Source organism: Myotis yumanensis, unplaced genomic scaffold, assembly GCF_028538775.1.
Source record: "Myotis yumanensis isolate MYYU_CA2020_CCGP unplaced genomic scaffold, mMyoYum1.0.hap1 SCAF_2, whole genome shotgun sequence".
NCBI lineage: Eukaryota > Metazoa > Chordata > Mammalia > Chiroptera > Vespertilionidae > Myotis > Myotis yumanensis.
Window position 1 is genome coordinate 176130044 of NW_027223753.1, and position 24316 is coordinate 176154359.

Sequence of the window (24316 nt, forward strand, 5' to 3'; positions counted from 1 at the left end):
ACTCTACAAAGATGATTATAATAATTATGTTTCATATATAATTTGGTTTATACATATAAAATGCTTGTTTTGAATGCTTCCTGGGTGTCAAGAGAACAACATTTTAACAATGGTAAACATACCATGAATCACCTGAAATATAATAGTGAGGCTTAACTCAGTTTATTTTTACCATATGCAACATCAAAAACATTTGCTGCTTTCTTATGGAAATTATTTTCTCAACAATAGATGTTACCTTGGAGTAGACATATTTAGCAACTTGCAAATGACACGGGGAAACAAGAATAGGAAGCAACTCATACCTGTTTTATGGCAGTTACTGTTATCACAAAGAATAATGGAAGTCCACTGGTAATTGGACTGGTAGGTGTATCAATCATAAGCTGGATTTTAAAAAAAAGAATGCAGAATATTATATTTTTATATTGTACATATCATGCTATTAACATCTTAAATCTCAAACATACTAGGAATTCTGAGAACACTACACAAAATGAGTATCATAGTCCAGAGTAAAAATAATAGGAGGGACATATTATACAGTGAGGATAATTTAGTTCAGTTTTACAAGTTCACTTTTATCTGCCTTCTTAACAGAGAGTACTTCAGTTCTTCCTCAATATTTGCCAAGAAGTGGAGCTACAGCTGCTCTGAATCTCATTTCACACTTCTTCGCCAATCCTGATAAATGCTGAAAAGTCTGTCAGTAATTTTTACACTGGGATTCAGAATAAACTCACTACTTAGGGAGACAGAGCAAGGAATGGGACTAGAGAAAGAGTTTTTCTTCCATAAGTGATTTTGTTAAATCTAGCAGAGCCAGAAAGGGTACAGCTTGGAAAATGATGCTGCAATTATTATGTATATCATACAACTGAGGTTTTAAAAGCTGCTGGAGAAGTAAAGAAATTTCTGCACTAATTATGTTTTGCTAGTTAGAATATGACTCTAAATAATTTACTATTAATGTTTCTTTACACCATAGAGGACAATTAAATTTGTTCTATTCCACAGAGAAGCTGAATTCCTGATTTTAGCTGGTAATTTCACAAACGCATGTTATGTGACACGGTTAGTATAAATTTCTCACTTTCCCGAGAAAACCAAGCTGATGTTCTATTGATAAAAAAAAAAAATCAGAAGTTTCTTCTCTGTTCATGAAGAAAAGCAATTTTTAGAAAATAGTAAATGTTTCCTCTCAAGCTTTAAAGTAATAACTTGGCAAGTGTTTTTTTTCTTTTGAAATTCTAGGTTCTACTGAGAAAGTTCAGAGTTCATACGAAAATTCAATGCCACATTGAAAGAGACTGCTAAAGTATTATCAGAAAAAAATAATCTTTTTAAAAGAAAATAGTAATAACTATTTTTAAATATTGATTCATATTCAAGTTTCATAAGCTATTCTCTTGATATTTTGATATTAAGAAAAAAAAGCAATGTGAAATTAAGAAACTGTTAAATAGTCTATAATTAATACTGGTTCAAGTTTAAAAAAAACAGTCTCCTAAACAAAAATCTATTTTCATGAGGATTTTTAAAAATGAAAAAAAAATTATTTTAAATAAAAGTAAAATTGACATTAAAAAAAAAAAAAAGAAAAATTCACTTTGTACCAAGATGGTTCTATAGGCAAAAATGTGCCAAAAACATGTGCTGCATATTAAAACCCAAAATATTTATGTTCTGAACAAGCATCTGAAAGATGATGTTATTTTCTTGGCTTTGGTTATCAGCACCACAGCATATCAATAATGAAACAAATAAAATTAATCTTAAAATTCACTGGCTAGTTTTTAGAAATCTAGATGTGGTTAAATAATTGTATTCATTGAATACGATGGGTAAGCTCTGCAGAAAAAAAATATGACCCCAAAAGCAAATGATTTAGAATGTTATGTAACTTTTCCCTGACAACGTATTTTTAGAAATTTTATCTATAAATTTAACGATCTATTGAATGATAAAGCTTACCTGAACCAAAAATATAATAAGAAAATAAAAATTTGCCACTCTTCTGAATTGTTCAAATAAATTCTTTGGAACAAAATTCCACACAGTGTACTAAAAAAAAAAGAGAAAGAGAAGAGAACAATAAATTAATGTTTAAAAATAATATACACTCTATGGATAGAATAATAAAAGTGAAATCCAATTTACTAAGCTCTTAGCCAAATTCATGTAACTCTTTTTTTAATGATTGAAATTTGTTGGATTTCTTTCTTTCTAAAGTTTACAAAAAATAAAATAAAATGAAACGCTTCACAATTTGTATGCTATACTAATCTCTATATTGTTCCAATTTTAGTATATATGCTGCTGAAGTGAGCACTTGTGTAATTCTTATTTTATTGTTGACTCTATTATAGATGTCCCCCATTTCCCTACCCCATTTGCTCCTTTCACCCTGCCCCAAGCTATAGAAACTATCTGATTTTTAGAGTCTCAAAATTTTATTCTACTCTTTTTCCTTTTACTATTTATTGGCAATTTTAGTATAATTTTTAAAAATAAGGTAAACTGTAACCTAGCAATTTTTCTACTAAATTCTTGATATTTTAGAAGCTGGAGAAGACAGATATAAAACAACATTAAAAAAAAAATTGTTTAGCCCTGGTCGGTGTGGCTCAATGGTACTACTGTCAGCCCATGCACCAAAGGGTCTCAGGTTCAATTCCAATCAAGGGAATGTACCTGGGTACAGCAGGCAACCAAGTGATGTGCTTCTTTCACATCAATATTTCTCTCCTTTTCTTCCCCTCAGCTCTCCCTTCCACTCACTCAAAAAATAAATGAAAAAAATATCCTGTTGAGGATTAAAAAAAAAATAAAAATAAAAGATACTTTAGATAAGTGATCACTGGAATACTCACCAAGAAACTCTCATAAAGGATATGAAAATCTTTCACAATTTAAAGTAAAACAGTGAAGCATAATGGTTAAGAACATAGATGGTAGGGGGTTTAAATTGTTCTGGCCTACATCCTAATTCAAGGTCACTAAATGACCTTGTTAACCTCTATAAAAAGAGGACAATAATAATCATATTGTATTTTATAATCATGTTATAAAAAGACTGAATGAGCTAATATATTTACAAAGCAATTAGGAAATAACCTGGCTCATATTAATTGCTATGTGTCTGATAATATTATTAATCAACTCATAAGCCTGTAATCTATACTAATTATACAGGAATATGCAAATTGTCTGGGACGCCATCGCAGTAACAGTAATGACCAGCAGGTTGCATGGGGCGACAAGTCTGGCACGGGGGTTAGTGAGGGACAACCAAACGACTGAACAGCAGGCTGTGTGGGCGACCAGGCCATCAGGGGGGTTAGTGAGGGACAACCAAACGACTGAACAGCAGGCTGTGTGGAGCGACCAGGCTGGCAAGGAGGGCAGTTGGGGGCGACCAAGCCGGCAAGGGGTGGGGGGGGGGGGCAATTAGGGGTGACCAGGTCGGCAGGGGTGGCAGTAAGAGGCAACCATGCTGATAGAGGGGGGGCAGATGGGGGCGACCAGGCCGGCCAGGGAGGGGGGCGGCAGTTGGGGTGACCAGGCAGGCAGGCAGGTGAGCAGTTAGGAGCCAGCGATCCCGGATTGTGAGAGGGATGTACGACTGCCGGTTTATCGGGCATGACTGGCAGTCAGACATCCCCCAAAGGGTCCCGGATTGGAGAGGGTGCAGGCTGGGCAGAAGGGACCCCTCCCCCCCCATGTACAAATTTCGTGCACTGGGCCTCTAGTACTATATAATAGGGGCAGGATACAAATACAGTACAAATTTCACTTGTGTCACTCATTACAACACAACTTCATATATGAGACAGGAAAACACTTTATAAGCACTGTTACGTTACCCTATGTACATTCTCCCAGTAGAATGTAAGATCTCTGAGGATAGGAATATTGTTTTATTTATTGCTCTATCTGGCAATTATACTACTACTTGGCACATAGTTGGAGATCAAAACTTTAATAAAATAGATGAATCCTATATAATAAAAGGGTAATATGCAAATTGACCCTAATGGTGGAATGACCAGAACTACTGCTCAACCAGTCACTACCAGGTACACTGACCACCTCTTGGTCCTTTTCCCCGGCCGGCAGGCTCCAATTGCCCGATGGCGAACAGAGAGCCGGGGGTGTGTGGCAGCAGGGGGCAGGGGGCAGGGGGCAGGGGGGCAGGGCTTGCTGCGGGCAGCTGGGGAAGATGGTCCTGATCGCAAGCCAGGCCTAGGGACCGTACCCATGCTCAAATTTCGTGCGCCAGGCCTCTAGTAAATAAATAAACATGGTTGAAATGTTTGGGGTTTTTTTCCAGATAACTATCCTGATGTCAAGCAATGAAGCCTTAATTGACAATTCAAGATATCTAAAGAGACATTTTACCTAATTTTATCTGGTGCAATGTAAGACGGTTCTAATTTCTAAAATTGTGTATGTCAAAAATTTACTTTTTAATCAGTTGGTTTGAGACCTGAAACTTCCTTTCCCATATGAGCAATTTATTTTTTAATCCCCAACCAAGGATATGTTTTTATTAATTTTTTAGAGAGAAAGGAAGGGGGGAGGGGAGGGAGAGAGACAGAGAGAAAGAAAGAAACAGTGATGTGAGAAAAACATCCATTGGTTGCTTCCTGTACATGCCCCGACTAGGGATCAAACCCATAACTTAGGTATGTGTTCTGACCAGTTAGATTCCTAAAAGAGCCCACAAAAGCAAATATTTATACAATAGCTAACAACCTCTTTTCTTAGATGAAATTATATTTTTCAGTTCTAATCTAGGATACCTGAAACATATTTTCCTGTAGTAGAACCAGTGGCTCGAGATTCTGGGATTGGGATTTATGTCAGGGGTCTATAAAGAAGAGAGGTAGATACTTCCCAGCACCAAAACAAATTGTTCGATAACTATACATGAGATGGTAATAACTCTGTTTCAAATAATCTCTAGCTGATCTTAACCAGAGTAAAAATACAGTTGTCCCTACAGGGGTCAGAGTATTCCATGTAACTTCCTCAGTCATCAAATCAAATATATAAACTTTATAAGAATTACGTTGGCAATGTCCTAAGTTTACATCAAGCTATTTAAATTAAAACAGTGATAATATATTTTGTCTTTCAGAATGCTGAAAAGAACAACTACATAAATTGGCAGAAAGGTAATTGGTTTTGGGACATTTCCTTTGGCTAGCTCAATAATGCAATGGAAAAAGTTAGAATAAATAAGAATTTCTTATGAAAATTAGCTTACATATGTTAGGGATTGCTGTTTCCAGGTTTTCTAAAATACAAATATATTAATAAATTAAATGAGTTTAAATTCTGTGCTTGTCCTGTCTTATGTAGAAGAGGGACACTGGTAAAATAATATTAAACAATATGAAAATATTCTGAGAAAACTAATGATTTATCATGCTTTAAAAATTGCAAATTTTTATGTAATAATGGGCAAGAAATATGAATTAGAAATATAACTTCTCTGCAGTTATGTATATGACTGTATAGTTGACTTTTCTCCTTTGTAAGGTCTGACATTAGTAAGAGAACAAAAGAAAGATATAATATTAAATCTTTTGCAAAGAAGTTTAAATTTAAAATAAGGTAGTCAGTGTGGTAAATTAAATTAAACCAAAACATATCATGCATCTACAACATGCAAGACACTTGCACGGTAAGAGGAACAATGATAAATTCAATATTAAATAAAGGGGATTAAGAACAAAATATCAATAGATGCATTCGAAGATAAAAAATGAAGAAATATACAAAGAATTGAAAGGAAAAAGCAGTTAGAAAGGAAAATTTAATAACACAGGTCATATTTGACATGGGCTATAAGAGAGAAAATTCACAGGCTGAAAATAGAGGGCAAATAGAGGAAGAACATTTTGGGAAGGAAGGACAGTATGAATAAAGGCAAAGAGGAGGAAAGTTCATTATGGCTTTGTGGAATAAAAGATAATGCACTCTGGAAGAGTTTAAGGGAACAACAGTACACTAAAAAAGTAGTAAAAAAGGAGTAATAAAAGCCAGCTTCATTTGTGGTCAGAAAAAAAAAAAATTGGCCAGAGGGAAGCCAGGGTCCCAGGTGCCAGAGGGAAGCTGGTATTTGCAGCCCAGGGAAAGAAGGCCTACTCTTGCAAAAATTTCGTGCATCGGGTCTCTAGTATACATATACAGGCAGTCCTCGGGTTACATCAGACGCGACATACGTCCTTTCATGGTTATGTTGCCATCTCCCATTTATTTATTAAAAAAAAAGTTCCATCATTATGACATATGTACATATGTGCTTTATGTTTTTTATTATTTATTTACCACAAGTAAAGGTCAGGAATTGTTATCTTTCTTTTAAATTTTTTTCACTGTTTCACTTCATTACTGCTGTGTATGTGCTCCAGGTGAGTGACGTAGGTGCTTACGTAGGTGGATTCCGACTTACAGAGAAAATTGCATTACATTGCGCCGTAGGAACAGATCTCTGACGTAACCCGAGGACCTACTGTGTGTATGTGTGTGTGTGTGTGTGTGTGTGTGTGTGCGCATATATATACATATATGTATATGTATGCATTCTTGAAATTGTGGTAAAAAACATTAATTCTACATTTCTACAAAAACATGCAATCTACAAACTGCAAAAACATAAAGTCTATATTTTAAAAATCATGGTTATCAACATGAAATCATAGTGAAGGCACAGTGGTAGAGAAGTTCAATATGACTATAAAATAGCAGGTAATCTGGTTTGGAAGTAGTTTAAGAAAACAGTAGTGGAATAAGGAAGAAATAAGGGAGTAATGAGAGAGTTTTCATATGTGCTACAAAAAAGGGCAATACTTATATCAATATCTACTTTTTTGAAACCGTGGTCAAAACATTAAACCTAATACTACTACATATGAAAACAGTCATAAATAGATACTTAATTCCAAGTTTTCCAGGACACATAGCTTTCAGTACTGTCGCAGGAGTTCAGTGGTCCTATGAACTCCTAGCAGATAAAAATTACAAAAATTAGATTTAAAAAAATTATTGAAAATTCTGGGAAATATCCAAAATATAAATAGAAACTGAAAAGAGTTCAATTTTTTTTTTTTAATTGCAAATGGAAGGAGTATGAATTGTCAGCTATGGCTTCTTAGTCTGAGACACTACCCAAACTCACAGTATGGCAGGCAAACAAGAGAAAACTACACCATTATCAATAAAATATGACAGAGATTAGAGTTCAGGGCTGGGAAAGTAGCTGAAAACATAAGGGGAAAATACTGGTAGTGAAAGAACCACAAAAGAAAAATGACCCAAATTCAGAAAATAGTTAAACCATGCACTAAAAAGGAATCAACTAGTGGTACTGCAACAACAACAAAGACGAGTCTCAGGAGTATTATGTTAAGTGAAAAGAAGTCGGACACAATAGACTCATACTGTATGACTGTATTTATATGAAATTCCAGAAAAGACAAAACTATAGCTACAGAAAGTACATCAGTGGTTGCTAGTGCTAGAAATGAGAAGGAGAAATGGCTGCTAATTTTTGGAGTGGTGAATATATTCTACACCTTGAATGGTGGTGGTGGTGGTCACATGATCTTATCCATTTGTAAAAACTCATCAAACTGTACACTTAAATTGGTGAATTTATTGTACATAAATTATATCCAAAGTTTTTTTTAAAAACCTTAAAATTTTCAAGACTTTTACTTCTTGAATAATTTACTAAGAACTGTGTCATTAATTTAGAGCTCCTCTATTACTCCTGTATTTCCCCTTTCTGCTGTTTTAGAACTACTGATGAGATAGGTCACTAATGGTGTGTTGCATGTGCAAATAATGTGAATAGAGCAAAAGAACCTGATCCTTCCCAAGGATATTGTCCTAAGACATTATCCTTGGGAAAGATCAGATCAGTTTAGAGAGAAAATTATTAGTCACTCTGGAGGAAAGGAAAGGAGTAACACAAAAATGCTTCTTAAGGTGGTCTATTAAGCAATACATATGATCTAAGAAGAACGTTAGCCTTAGTCTCTTTGATTCACATCCTCTATAAATGCACTGTCCAATAAGGTAACCACTAGATGCATGTGGCTATTGACATTTAATTTAAGATAAATAAAGTTCTTCAGCTGCATTAGCCACATTTCAAGGCATAAACAGCCCTATGTGGCTAATGGCTATCATATTAGTGTGGAAAACATTTCCACCATGAGAGAAGTTTATTGGACAGTATTACTCTATAATCTTCACTTTCAAAATAAACTAAGACATTTTAAAAATGAAACAAGGAAGAATATGTAAGAATGAAGCAGTATTTGATACTATAAAATGTTTACAGAAGAGGGTAAAATTGGAAGAAATCAGGCTTTTTAAAGTTGCACAGCACTGAGGTCAAACTCCAATCTCATCACTTACTAGTGTGCAACCCTCAGTAAATTATTTCCCAGCAATTCAAATGATGAAACTGGTACAAATGAGTGTAACACTTTCTAAAGCTATCTCAGAGTTGTTGTAAAGGTTAAATGATATGAGAAGTACCTAATACAGTGCCTGGCACTAAGTATAAATATTAGTTTCTTAGTTTAATTGCAACCAACGATAATTTTTAGTATGCTGGCTACATGCTATTAACAGTGGGCAACTCCTTTTATTTTACAGTTCACAATTTTGGTTAAGATAAATCTACCAACCATTTCCTTGAATTTTTAAGGTAATAAATGTACGCTAGAATACACAAATCACTTTACAAAACAGAGTGATACATATATATAATTTTAATAATAGTGTTAATTCTTACCTTAGATGAAATGATCCGGTTATCTATAAATTTCTGAGGTGTGTAAAGGCCATTCAGAGGAAACTTGTTGGCTATATAAATAGTTCTTGTGTCACTTTGATGTGGTGGGTCAAAACCCTAAGAAAAAGCAAAGAAAAATAATGATCAACAATATTAGTTGTTATGATTCTTTACATTTGGTTTTAACTAACTGCTCAGATTACACATATTACTCGCCTTGAATTACATACAGTATAGACTTTATTAGCAGAGTTAAGCCACATATTTTTTTCGTTCACAGGTAAACAGGAACATTTTATTCAGATATAAAATAACCAGGTAACAGCTCTGGTAATGAAAACCAGTCCGTACTATCAGAAATGCTACCACAAGAAAAAAAAATATCATAGAAGAGTAGCTAGGATCTAGTTAACACCTACCACATGTGATGAAAAAGGTTTATATTTTATTTATTCTACACTCAGATCACCTTGGTTTCAAAGAACTTTGTTTCCAGAGGATTTACAATGCATTAGGTCTTGCTAGACTCATTCCATACAATCATCTCTTTGTGCTAATTACATTATCAGCTGACTCCCTGAAATATGGTTATGTTATAATTCTGGCCTCAAATTTAAACGACCATAGCTCAAGGTACATTTAATAATGATCTCTACTGGAAAAGTTTGCACTGATAAGAATACTAATACTTCATTCGTATAGTGTTGTACTCTTTCCCTGGTAAATCTCTGGATCTCCTTGACAAGCTAAAAGCAGTCACCAAATGCCAAAACCTTTTTATTTTCATTCTAACAGACAATGATTCGGAATTTCTTAGATTTTTTTTCTTTTTTTCATAGTGGTCAAGGGATATTTACTAGTACTACTAAATTAAAAGGTCAACAATTGTGAAGCACTGTGGGAGTTGAATGCACAATTTTGGTAGAAATAATATGGTCAAACTAAAATGATTAATACTGAAAAAATGCAAGTATTAATTGGCGGTAAAAATTAAGCAGGTTGGGGAGGAGACCAAGATGGCGGCGTAGGTAAACACCGGAGACCGCTGCCGCAAACAACCATTTCAAAAATACAACTAAAAGACTGAACGGACATCACCCAGAACCACAGGAAGGCTGGCTGAAGAGAGACTCTACAACTAGAAGGAAAGAGAACAGCAAATCCAGGCTCAGAGGCGGCGCAGTGTGGAAAATACAAAGGTACCGAGGTGCGCGCGCAAAGCGGGCTGGTGGCTGAGGGCTCGGTTGTCGTTTTCTGTCGGGAGTGAGTCTCAGACTCTGGGCTCCAGATCCGGGCGAGTCTCTAGGGACCCAGACTCAAACGGGAGAAGCGGGATTATCCGGCATCAGTTGGAACCTGAGGGCAACTTTCTCTCCGAGGTTTGCAGCGGCTGCCGGGGTTCTGAGAAGCAGAGCCTCTGGGAACGGGACTGAGCGTGGCCATAACTGCTCCCTCCGCCCGCCCTGTTGATCCCGCCCCGCCCAAAGCCTGCGCACAGCCATTTGCCGATCGCCTCAGGCAAAGGCTGGATTAGCGCCTCCCCAGAAGGCAGACGTTTTCCGTACAGCTGATTCCTATAGCCAGCCGGCCTGGGGGTCAAATCCCTCTAGTGTTAACTACAACAATTAAGGCTTGGCTAGAACAAGACTGCGCACAGAGACCACAAGGGGGTGCACCAAGAAAGCATAAAAGATGCGGAGACAAAGAAACATGACAGAAATGGAGGATATGGAGCTAAGAATCGCAATTTTGAGGGCTTGCCATAAATTTGTGCAGAGCCTCACGAAAACTAATGAGACCCTCGATGCTACGATAAAGAAATTAGAAAGTAAGCATACACGGACTGAAATAAAGAATATTATACCCAATAGCAGACCAGAGGAGTACAATAATCAAACCAAAGATTCGACAAAAAACACCCAATTGGAAAAGCAAAATGAAAAAAGAATCCGAAAGTGTGAAGATAGTGTAAGGAGCCTCTGGGACAGCTTTAAGCGGACTAATATCAGAGTCATTGGAGTGCCAGAAGATGAGAGACAGCAAGATATTGAAAACCTATTTCAAGAAATAATGGCAGAAAACTTCCCCCACCTGGAGAAAGAAATGGACTTACAGGTCCAAGAAGCGCAGAGAACCCCAAACAAAAGGAATCCAAAGAGGACCACACCAAGACACATCATCATTAAAATGCCAAGAGCAAAAGACAAAGAGAAAATCTTAAAAGCAGCAAGAGAAAGAGGCTTAATTACCTACAAGGGAATACCCATACGACTGTCAGCTGATTTCTCAACAGAAACTTTGCAGGCCAGAAGGGAATGGCAAGAAATATTCAAAGTGCTGAATACCAAGAACCTACAACCAAGATTACTTTATCCAGCAAAGCTATCATTCAGAATTGAAAGTCAGATAAAGAGCTTCACAGATAAGGAAAAGCTAAAGGAGTTCATCACCGCCAAACCAGTATTATATGAAATGCTGAAAGGTATCCTTTAAGAAGAGGAAGAAGAAGAAAAAGGTAAAGATACAAATTATGAACAACAAACATGCATCTATCAACAAATGAATCTAAGAATCAAGTGAATAAATAACCTGATGTACAGAATGAACTGGTGATTATAATAGAATCAGGGACATAGAAAGGGAATAGACTGACTATTCTTGGGGGAAAAAGGGGTGTGGGAGATGCGGGAAGTGACTGGACAAAAATCATGCACCTATGGATGAACACAGTGGGTGGGGAATGAGGGGGGAGGGTGGGGTGGGAGCTGGAAGGAGGGGAGTTATGGGGGGAAAAAAGAGGAACAAATGTAATAATCTGAACAATAAAGATTTAATTAAAAAAAAAAATTAAGCAGGTTGGTTAAATTCCAGTTTGTTTACACTGGTATAAACACATGTATTTGGGTGAATTATAAAATATTAAACGTGAGTTAAAATATAGAGGATACAAAACCATATTCTAACTGTATTATTAGTGTTATATTTATTGAAAAATTTTAACTGAGAGAATGGTTTACCTCTATTTTTACTATATAAAATGTTTAAATCAGAAAAAAAATTAAAAGGTCAATTAAATTTGATATTCATAAACTAGAATAATCTATTTTCAGATATTAAGGACTCTAATTTTATAATCTACTAAGTAATGTGGCTGCCATTCAATGCTTAGGATTTCTGTAAAAGTTCTACTAAGCACAGACAAACAAATAGTGGAAATTCCCATATTACCTAGAATGATATTTTATTTAGTACATCAGAACATTAACAGTATGATGTATGATTTTCAACTGCTGTTATTCTGATTTTTAAAAATTTATTTTGTGATCTTAGAAACAGATAGTACAGGACTGTGAATTAAATGCATTTGTATGCTCCATTTAAAAAAAAAAAAACATACACATGAAGTTAAATTTTATAGTGATGGCCTCATCTTGTGGATCTGAAGGTGCCATTTGGTGTCTGATTTCAAAATCAGTTTCTTCAAGGATAGTTTTAATCTTATTTTTATTGTTGACACTATTACAGATGTCCCCACTTCCTCTCCCTTGCTCACCTCCACCTAGCCCGACCCCCTTTCCCTCCGGCTATCACCACATTGTTGTCTGTGTCTATGTGTTATGTTTATATATCTTTTGGCTAATCCCTTTACCCTCTTTCATTCAGTCTCCCCTCCCTCTACTCCTTTGACAGCTGTTTGCTCCATGTATCCATGCCTCTGTTTCTACTTTGTACATTAGTTTATTCTGTTCATTAGTTTCCACATATAAATATCAGATGGTATTTGTCTTTCTCTGGCTTATTTCACTTAGCATAATAATCTCCAGATCCATCCATGCTGTCAAAAAAGATAAGATTGTTTTTTTTAATGGCTGAGGAGTATTTCATTATGTAAATGTACTCATCTACTAATGGACACTTGTGCTGCTTCCAAATCTTGGCTATTGTAAATAATGCTACCATGAACATAGGAGTGCATATCTTCTTTCGAATCAGTGTTTTGAGATTCTAAGGATATTACCACAAATGGGATTACTGGGTCAAAAGGCAGTTCCATTTTTAACTGTTTGAGGCCAACTCCATACTGCTTTCCAAAGTGGTGGCACCAGTGTGCAATCCCACCAACAGTGCACAAGGGTTCCTTTTCTCCACAAACTCACCAGCACTTGTTAATTCACTGATGTAAGCCATTCTGGGAAGAGTAAGGTGATATCTCACTGTGGTTTTAATTTACATCTCTCTGATGATTTGTGATGTTGAGCATTTCTTCATGTATCTATTGGTCATCTGTATGTCCTCTTTGGAGAAGTGTCTATTCAGGTCCTGTGCCCATTATTTTATTGGATTGTTTTGATTTTTTGGTATTGAGTGGTAAAAGTTCTTAATATATTGGAAATTAACTCCTTATCAGATATATCAGCAAATATGTCCTCCCTTTCAGTGGGTTGTCTTTTCATTCTGTTGGTTTTCATTTCTGTGCAAAAGCTTTGTAGTTTGTAGTCCCATTTGTTTGTTTTCTTCTAGGACTTTTATGGTTTCACAACTTACATTTAAATCTTTAATACATTTTGAGTTTATTCTTATGTACAGTGTAAGTTGGTAGTCTAGTTTCGTTTTTTTGCATTTCCTACCCAATGTTCTCAACACCATTTATTGAAAAGACTGTCTTTACCCCATTGTATGATCTTGACTCCTTTGTCAATTAATTGACCGTAAAGGCATGGGTTGATTTCTGGGCTCTCTGTTCTGTTCCATTGATCTATGTGCCTGTTCTTATGCCAGTAACAGGTTGTTTTGATTACAATGGCATCACAATATAGTTTGATACCTCCAACTTTGTTCTTCTTTCTCAAGATTGTTGAGGCTATTCAGGGTCTTTTGGGGTTCCATATTAATTATTGGAATATTTGTTCTAGACCTGTGAAATATGTCATTGGTATTTTAATAGAAATTGCACTGAGTCTATAGATTGCTTTGGACGGTATAGACATTTTAATGATGTTAATTCTTCCAATCCATGAACGTGGTATATGCTTCCACTTATTTGTATCTTTTTCAATTTCTTTAATTTCCTATAGTTTTCCAAGTACAGGTCTTTTACCTCCTTGATTAAATTTATTCCTAGGTAACTTTATCTAAAAAATGCAATTGTAAGTGGGATTGCTTTCTTAATTTCTCTTTAGGTTAGTTCATTATTGCTGTGTTAAAATGCCACTAATTTTTTAACATTAACATTGTATCCTGCTACTTCGCAGAATTCATTTATTAGATTTAGTAGTCTAATAAATGTAAGGCTTTTGGGTTATCTAATGTACAATATCATGTCACCTGCGAATAATGACAGTTTTACTTCCTCCTTTCCAATTTGGATGACTTTTATTTCTTCTTGTCTGATGCTGTGGCTAGGACTTCCAGTACTATCATATATAATAAAAGGGTAATGTGCAAATTGAGCCTAATGGCGGAATGACCAGAATGACTGCAGGACCAGTCACTATGAGGCACACTGGCCACCTCTAGGTCCTTTTCCCCGGCCAGCCAGGGTTGGGTGGTGGGGGATGCGGGCAGCTCCAGGCCAAGGCCCCTGCCCGCTGGTTGCCCCCCACACACAGAGCAACCCATAGCGGGGGTGGAGCTGGCAAGATGGCAGGAACAGCTGACCTCTCAGTCCCTTCCCCCAGCCATCAGGCACCAATCACCCAATCGGGGAACTGGGGGTGGGTGGTAGCAGGGGGCAGAGACAGCTGCCGGCAGCCGGGAAACATAGCCCTAATCGCAGGCCAGGCCTAGGGACCATACCCACACACGAATTTTGTGCACCAGGCCTCTAGTGTTGAGTAAGAGTGGTGAAAGCAGACATCCCTGTCTTATTCCTCATCTTAAGGAAAATGCTTTTGGTTTTTGCCCACTGAGTATGATGTTGGATTTTCATATATGGCTTTTGTTATGTTGAGGTAAGATCCCTTTTCCCAGTATGCTGAGAGTTTTTATCATAAATGGGTGCTTGTTTTTATGCTTCTTCTGCATCTACTCATATAATCATGTGACTTTTATTTTTCATAGTTTATCTAATGTATCACATGTACTGATTTGCCAATATTGTACCAACTCTACATCCCCAGAATAAATCCCACTTGGTCACGGTGTATGATCTTTTTAATGTGTGCTGGATCCACACATTTGCTAATACTTTGTTGAGGATTTTAGCATCTATGTTCATCAGGGTATTGGCCACTCATTAACTTTCTTTCTTTGTAGTATCTTCTTCTGGTTTTGGAATTAGAATTATGCTGCGCTCGTAAAAAGAGCTTGGAAGTCTTCTCTCCTCTGAATTTTTTAGAATAGTTTGAGAAGGATAAGTGTTAGTTCTTTGAATGTTTGGTAAAATTCACCTATGAAGCCATCTAGTCCAGGACTTTTGTTTGCTGACAGTTGTTTGATTACTACTTCAATTTCATTAATTGTAATCAGTCTATTCAGGTTTTCTGATTCTTCCTGATTCAGTTTTAAAAGACTGTATGTTTCTAGAAATTTTGCTCAGGTTGTCCAATTGTTGGTATATAGTGTTCATAGTATTTTCTTACAATCCTTTATATTTCTCTTCTTTCATTTCTGATTTTACTTGGGTCCTCTCTTTTTTTTCTTGATGTGTCTGGTTAAAGGTTTATCCATCTTATTTATCTCTTAAACATGTTATAATTGTGTCTTGTAATAACTCATGAGGGAGAAAAGGCAGGTCTCAAAATCAGTGTTGGAAATCAATGCTCATCTTAAAGGTACATGACATTATTCATTCAACAAATATTTGAGTTTAAGTTGTATGTTAAGTCATGAAGGATTATATGATTTGTTATACTGTATACCTGAACAAATCAAGATGTTTCAACTCAATAAATAAATGAACAAGCAAATAGCTTGAATTCTAACACTGTAATCTATGGCTTTATTTTTCAAAGGTGGTTCATAGGAAGTTTGCTTATAAAGTTCATAAAGTTACAAGAATACACAGGTAACTAGAGCATTAAATTACATGAAGCACATTCACTCACTATCTACACTGTAACCATGTTAAATAACACTAAGTTATAACCATGCAGTCAAGCTTCTGGGATAAGTTAAAAGGAAAAAAAAAAAAACAAAGTAAATTTGAGGGTCTAAAAGGATATACAAATCTTTAACAGGATGTCAAGGTAACTGAGGCTGAGAACCATTAATATAGAATTTTATATTTTTTGCTAAATTCCAACAAGATTGGAATTACTATGTTCAAAAAAATGAAGACCCTCCCAACACATACATAGAAACATATATATATATATATATATATGCAACATTTAATTCATGACTAGAATTACCAGTGATCACATGCTCAAGTCTGAGAATTCCTTAGATTTCCTCATTTTAAGAGGATATATTGAAATGCTCAAAAAAGATCAATTTTAAATTAAACAGTTTTAAATTCAGCACCATATTCCAAAATAATGTAATTTAAAATAAGAAGACAAGGTGCGTACTTCCAGACCATGTGTGCTCACCCTTCTACGTAAAAGTAAAGATGTTTTCCTTGCTGCTTAGCTCCCAAGTATGTTTTGTGTTCTACCAGGACCCCTGACTGGGGGGCGGCTCGCCTTATTTCTAACAATTTGGGGGCTCGTCCAGGATACCGTCTATCACCACAGGGAAACTGGACCCCCTCTCCTGAGGAGGTGCACCCCACTGCCAAGTTGCGGCTGTGAGGAGGGACAGCCATTACCCCTGGGCCAACTACAAGCTTGGGACCAAGAGTCAACTACAGGAAGGGCCCAAGCAAGACCCATGGCAATCAGAGACTGCTGTTCGGACTGCAGAGCGAAGTTGGACCCATCACACACGAGTTAAGGGCAGACACACCTCAACTTGAACAGCCATACCAGGACATATCCCCTTGAAACTGACACTAAAAACTGTGAGCTGTCTTAATAAGCATCATATACTGGGCTCTATTTGCTTTAGGAATCTGGAAAATTGCAGGGGCTTACAATGTGGGCTGGAGAAATGTGTACAATCTGGATCATGCTTACCCAGTTAAGTTATTGGTTATAGATAACTTGAATGACTTGGATATTTCAGCCTTTAGGCCAAAAGATTGGCTAGGACTAGATTTAGGAGTAGATGTCACAGGACAAGATCCCCCAGGCCACTGCCACCACCATGCAAATAGAAGTAGGATATAAGGGAACAAATGCCTGGGTGGAATGGATTAAATATTCTGTACACGCCCTGAATGAAAGCAACTGTTACACTTGCACGGCAGGAAGGCTAGAGGCCCAAGTGGTCCCGTTCCCATTTGGATGGACCTCAGACAGTAACAGGATGGAATGTGTGTTGCCTTGTACCATGAGGAAACCACCTAGGGAAACGCTTCCTGTAAGACTCTCACCCTGTTGTTCCCATCCAACAGAGGTAAAGAGCTAGGACACCCACCCCCCTCCCCAAATGATCCAGGCCATCCTCTTATATAAACGATACCTCTGTTGTAGAAGATCAAAGAAACCCAAGCGACACTTAGAGAAATGGAATTACACAGCTTTATTATGCCAGCGGTCTCAGCAGAGTCACCTCCAAAATCTGAGCAAACTAACATGTTGGAAGCCCCTCTTTTATCCCCTTTTGGTGTCTTTGTCCCCCAAATATGGATTATACTTCCAGACCTTTCGTGGGCTTTGCAAAAAGCCCCGTGGGTTGGGATGGGGTTCTTGAGGTCATATCTAAGGGCCTGGCCTGGAGCCAGCGTTGATAATCCCTCTCCGGGAGCTGTGTCATGGTTTATGGCCTTTGTGAAATGTGAGCATTTAGGTAACAGGTCTTGCAAGACCATGTAGAGAAAGGGGCAATGACTTAATTATAGGTTATCAAGAATGTACATTAGAATGCTGGCAAAGATTCAGATTGCTAGCCTCCGCAAATATCAGGATTACATTGGAATTAGCCTTTTAGCCTTCTTACCTCCTGCCTCTCCAAGGGGGGAACAGTGCTCGGAGTTCATGAGAAATGTATCCAGATGCATAAATGGCCGAGTATCCTCAGAAGCCCATCATGCTGCACTGTCGATAATTCATGCTGATGTCTGGTGGTGTCATAGGGGACCCTGACTTATGGCCTTGCCCAGCAAATGGAGTGGACCTTGCGCTCTGATACAATTGGCTATCCCTTTCACGTTGGCATATCGTAAACCTTTTTCAGTGGACAGACAGACTGGGAAGAGGAGAGAGAGTCTAGGGGGCTCCTTTGATTCCCATATACACACAGATCCCATTGGGGTTCCAGGAGGAGTACCAAGAAGTTTAAGGCTAGAAATCAGATTGCTGCAGGGTTTGAGTCTGTCCTGTGTTGGTGGTCCACTGTGAACAAGAATGTGGTGGATTAATTATATTTTCTAGAACCAGCAAAGGCTCGTTAACTACGCTCGAGACGTAGCTGAAGGGATAGTGAACAGCTAGATGCCAGCAGCAGGATGACCTGGGAGAGTAGGCTGACTTTGGATACAATTCTGACAAAAAAGGAGGAAGATGTGTAATGTTGGGGTCAGTGCTGCACATTCATCCCTGACAACACAGCACACGGACAGTCACTGAGCCTAAGGCATCGGCAGCTTTAGTGATGAGTGAGCTGGAGCCTGGGATCGAGGCTCCTTTCTCTGATGCACTAGAGCAGTGGTTCTCAACCTTCCTAATGCCGCGACCCTTTAATACAGTTCCTCATGTTGTGGTGACCCCCAATTTCATTGTTACAAATTGAACATAATTAAAGCATAGGGATTAATCACAAAAACAGTATGTAATTATATATGTGTTTTCCGATGGTCTTAGGCGACCCCTGTGAAAGGGTCGTTCGACCCCCAAAGGGATCGCGACCCACAGGTTGAGAACCACTGCCCTAGAGCAATGGTGTCCACATTCACCCCTTTGATTAGGAGCTGATGGGATGTCACATCATCCCGTGCCTTATCCAAGGGTTAATCGAAACCGCACTGCCAAACAGCAAATTAGTCTTCTCCTAGACACTGCAGAGCAGGAAAGTCAATGGATGTCAGCCGAGTTTGAAGAAAAGAGTTTAAATAAAGAAAAGGGGGAATTGTGAGAATAAACAAGTCATCATTTCTGTCAAAGAACAATTTAGACAGCCGCCATTTTGGACTGCGTGACTTGGCAGCCGCCATGTTGGCTCCATGGCTTGCAGCTCCCCTGGGGGCTGCCATCCTGAAACAGCAAAGGCCAACCCCTCCCTTTGAATTAGCCAATCATGAAAGACTGTGCCCTGAGCTCCAATCAAGAGCAAGGGACAGGTCACCTGCGTCAGGGGTTATAAATCCCAGGCAGATCACCTGCTTGGTGTGCGGTGTGCGCCTGCTTCCAGACCATGTGTGCAGAAGTAAAGATGTTTGCCTTGCAAAAAATAAAAAATAAAAAATAAGAAGACAAATCCAGGAAAATAGTAAGTTTTTCCTTATTCCCAAAGAAGCCATAACATCCACTAATACATTTGTAGTTGCTTTTTTCACTTGTAATTAAGTCACACAATCTCCAATCATGCTATAATCAAGGACATGCACATATGTGTGGGTGTGTATATTCTTTTTCAAACATAAAATAGTTACATTTATATTTGTGACTGTAGTATAAGTACAGCTAAGTGTCCGTTGTGGAAATTAACCCAATTCAGTTCATTGGCATCATCTTCTCTGCAACAAATTATACTACTCACAACCTAAGCAAAAATAAAGTGACTTATAGCAGGTTCCAAACATGGGCTTCAGGCCTCTGAATCTCTGAAATTGTATGCAAATTTGCATATAAGTGGATTTTTTCTGATAAAAGTAAGCACAGTTTTCATGTAAATAAGCTTAAAACCACTTACCCTAAAGTCTGCTTTTGTAATCAGTTCCCCATCTCAATATTCTATATTTTAAAAATAACACAAGAGAATATTTATGTTTCAATAACACCTCTCTTTCACAGGAGTAAAAAAAAAAACAAAACTAAAACCACACATCTGGTATCAAAATTAATTTAATAACTATACTGTTAGTGTATAGTTTAAGTATAGTTTCAAACTATCTCTAGCAACCATTATCAGCAATTTTATGGCACTGAGAAAGAAGTAAAATCTGAACTCCCTAATACCTATGCTACATGCCTGAGTTCAGAAACCTTTGGCACATACTACATTTTCTGAAGTCATCCCAGACTATCCATTCAGAACCTCAACCCTTTGATGCTTGCCTGCTACTTTCTCCTCTGATTTCATCTTGTCCTAGGCAAAGGAATCGAGATATATTAGTGGTATTCTAGTCACCTGATATGAGTTTTGGAAGCACACAATTTTAAATTGTTTAAAAATAAAAACCCTTGTACTCTAAAATTAAAGTATGAAATTCAAAACCTCTTTTTTTCTGGATTTGTGAACATATGTTAAAGCCACAGGTATTAAAAAAAAAAAATAGTGGGTATTTGAAGTTGAACAAAAAGTCTCATGGTGGTATTTAGGGCAGTGGTAGCCAACCTTTCAGATCTCGCGGACCACCAGTCCACGAACCACTGGTTGGTGACCGCTGATTTAGGGGAAGAACTGACAACACACAGGATTGATTTGAAGTAGGCTCCCTTTGTAACCACAAATTGATGAGACCTAGGGAAACCAAACCAGTAAATAGCTTTATAATTCTTAGAAGTTGATTTCTGGCACAAATAAGTACTTAAAAATTAATCAAAAAATTTTCACATTTTTATACCAAATATACCAGCCTCTGCACCATCTTAAAATCCCAAAGATTTTATAAAAAAATCCAAGCATTACAAATAAAAGAGCTAAAAAGACACTATCTATAATAATAAAAGAGTAATATGCAAATCGACCGAATGACTGAACAGCAGAACGACCGTCCAGACGACCACGCTATGACACGCACTGGCGCCAGGCCCAGCCAAGGCAGGTGCAATGTGATTGGTCAGGCGGCCCTGCCATTGCCCCACTGAGGGAGGTCCAGTCATCCTCTGCTGGGCAATCGATGGGGGGGGGGGGGGGGGGGGGGGCTCTGCAACCGATTGCCCCAAAGAGGGAGGCCCAGGCCAGCCAAGTGATCTCACCCCACAGCTTGTCGCCCGCAGAGGGAGGTGACTGGTGGCGGGAGGGGGGGGGGGGGGGGCAGTGCAGCACAGATGGCAAGCAGTGGCAGTGGCGGGGTTGGGGCCAGCTGACAGCAGCCGGGGGAAGGAAAGCCCCGATAGGCCCTGATCGCCGGCCAGGCCTAGGGACCCTACCCGAAGGGTCCTGGATTACGAGAGGGCGCAAGCCAGGCTGACAGACACCAAACCCCCTCCCACCCCCCATGCATGAATTTCATGCACCGGGCCTCTAGTAGTCCTATAATTAAATATTGTCACATAACTAAGAAAACATTATCTTTAGAGTTCACAGTGATCAAAGTAAATTTGTGCCTCTTATTCTTATATGTGATCTAGTTCGTCCATAACAGAAAGTTTCAGAAGAACAACAACAAAACAAACCAAATTCAAACAACAATGAAAAAAGCTTCAGAGTAAAAAATTGAATAGGATTATTAAAACAAATGACAGAGTTTTATTTAGGTCACATGCTTTATATAAAAGTGATTTGTGTTGGCTATATGTTCCAATATCCACAGGTCCATGAAAGTGGCCTAGCAAAAATACAATGCTTCCAGGGAGGAATAATTTAATGTATTTTACTGCATCTGCAGACTTAATTGTAAATTACTTATCCCTGGAAAATAGACTTTAAATAAAATATATCCATATGAAGGTATTGTAAAGTCAAGATAATTTTACACTGTTAACAGACCAAAGGTGGTAGAGAATAACTTAAATATGCTCTTAATTCGAACACAATTTAATTTTAACTTTTTGTTTCATGTTACATAATTTTCATTTTAAGATTTAAAGTAGTTTGTCATCTATCAGATTGTTCAGCTTCCAAGAACTTTGGTTTAAAGCAGGGATGGACTAGGACAAGCTCTCTAGTTACAGGATATAAAATTTAGAGTGATTTTTTTCATTCCAAAATTCTTGAGTCATCTGCTAATGCTTTACTAGAGAAAGCTCATCTATGACGGGTTATATTACTTCCCGAACTTGATTCCCTACTCTGACATATACCTTCAGCAAAAGCTTAGTCATCCTTCAAGTTTCAGCTTCAGAAGCTTCCTATTCAGTGAAGCTTTACCTGACACCCTTTCTCTAGAAATAAAGGATGGCATCTGCTATTGATATACCCACCAAACCTTTTATACACTCCCATTCTAGATTTTATGACACTGAATTTTAATTGCTTGTCTGTATATCCATCTCGCACTCCAGACTTTAAGATTCTTAAAGGTAACATATGCTAGCTATTTAACAAAATCCACCATTACTAGTGAACGAGAGGCTAATAGGAATTTTTTTAGTCTGGTATTCCCAGACTTATCCTATACTCATCAAAGCCATTTGTACAGCTTTACAGCTGGTGGGGTTTATTCCAGATGTCAAAGAAATCAACTTATTAGGAAAATGCAAATCAAAACCATGATGAAATATGAGATATCGCTGTACACCCATTAGAATAATTATTATTTTAAAAAACAACAACAAACAAGAATTGGCAAGGATGTGGAGAAGTTGGAATCCCTGTGCACTGCTGAATGGAATGTAAAGTGGTGCAGACACCTGGAAACAGTATGACAGCTCCTCAAAAAAGTAAACAGATGACCATATGATCCAGCAATCCCACTTCTGAATATACTCAAAAGAAGTGAAAGTAGAGACTTGAACAGATATTTCTACACCCATGTTCATGGTAATATTATTCACATTAGTCAAAAGATGGAAGCAACCCAAGTGCACATTGAACAGATGATCACCCAAAATATGGTATATACATATAATGGGATAGTATTTAGCCTTAAAAAGGAAGGAAATTTTAACATATGCTACAACATGGATAAACAGCGGAATGACCAGTTGCTATGACATGCACTGACCACCAGGGGGCAGATGCTCAATGCAGGAGCTGCCTCCTGATGGTCAGTGCGCTCCCACAGGGGGAGCGCTGCTCAGCCAGAAGCCGGGCTCACGGCTGGTGAGCACAGCGGCAGTGGCGGGAGCCTCTCCCACCTCTGCGGCAGAGGTAAGGAGCAGCGAGCTGAGTGGTAAGGAGCAAGGGGTCCCAGACTGCAAGAGGGCGCAGGCCGGGCTGAGGCACCCCCCCCCCGCACACACACACCAGTGCACAAATTTCATGCACCGGACCTCTAGTATAAGGAATAAGAAAGAGAAGTCAAATTCAGGGTTTGGTAGGCCTTTGGTGAAGGGGGGAATAGAGAGTGTTTAATGAATACAAAGTTTCAGTTTGGGATAATGAAAAAGTTCAGGAGATGGATGGTGGTGATGGCTGTACAATAATGTGAATGTACTAAATGTCACAGAACTATACACTTAAAAATTGTTAAAATAATGTTTTAAGTTATGCATATTTTACCACAATTAAAAATATCAATTTCACCCATTTTGGACTTTACACCATGGATTTTCTGGATTAGAAGAGTCCTATTCAGTCATAATTCAGCCATGATAATGAATAGCCCCTGTTTGCTAGACTGGTGATATCTATGTATAGAATCAGAGACATTTATGACAAAAATAAATGTGTGAAAGTGTGTTAGCTTAGATGAAATTTTAAAATTGCAGGACTTAGTAAGAGAGAATTTAGGTTTCTATAATCAAGAACCCTAAATTTGTTTGTTTTTTTTTTGGTCTGCTTAACTGTTGAACAATGGCTATATAAGGAGTGAAACTTGTAAATCTTATAACTGGCATTCCAGATTTGAAATATATGGATAAAAAGAAATTTCTACCCAGGTTTCTCAAACACTTCTGAGTCTTCTCCTTTTCCCTGCACAATCGTAACAATGGCAATTGCCTGGCTGGTGTAGCCCAGTGGTTGGGCGTCAACAGTTCAATTCCCAATCAGGGCACATGCCCAGGTTGCAGGCTGATCCCCAGTAGGGGGTGTGCAGAAGGCAGCCAATCAATGATTCTCTCTCATCACCGATGTTTTTCTCTCTCTCTCCTGAAATCAATAAAAATATATTTAAACAATGGCAATGAAGATGGTTTCCTAGGTGCTCCTTAGTATATTAGAAGCAGTGGGCTACAACTCTGAGACATATAGTCGGTCCAACAACATATCTTTTACACAGTATCTTCAAAGTTTAATATTTAAAAAAATATGTATCACAAAAATACAACCACAAAATTCTACACAATAACATTAAAAAAGCATACTAAAGTAAAAAAAATAGAAATGCAGAGTGAATCCCATTTAGTTATTTAGGCAAGAATTGACACAAAAAATAAAAAATAAATAAAAAAACTAAGGTGGAAGGAAAAGGAACACGATTGTCTTAATAATTTTATATGCTGGGAACCTGAGAAACATGCTTCAGAA

General features: G+C 37.8%; 1 protein-coding gene across 4 annotated transcripts in view; it reads right to left on the reverse strand.

Annotated features, from left to right (window-relative positions):
• The window catches only part of ATP11B (ATPase phospholipid transporting 11B (putative)), a 117865-nt gene that overhangs the window by 78498 nt on the left and 15051 nt on the right, over positions 1-24316 (reverse strand). For all 4 annotated transcript variants that reach the window (XM_070406735.1, XM_070406736.1, XM_070406738.1 and 1 more), the window contains exons 2-4: positions 8819-8935; positions 1975-2064; positions 306-386 (exon numbers count right to left, since the gene is read on the reverse strand). In XM_070406735.1, coding sequence (XP_070262836.1) covers positions 306-386; positions 1975-2064; positions 8819-8935 — 288 coding nt within the window. The remainder of the gene's footprint in view (positions 1-305; positions 387-1974; positions 2065-8818; positions 8936-24316) is intronic.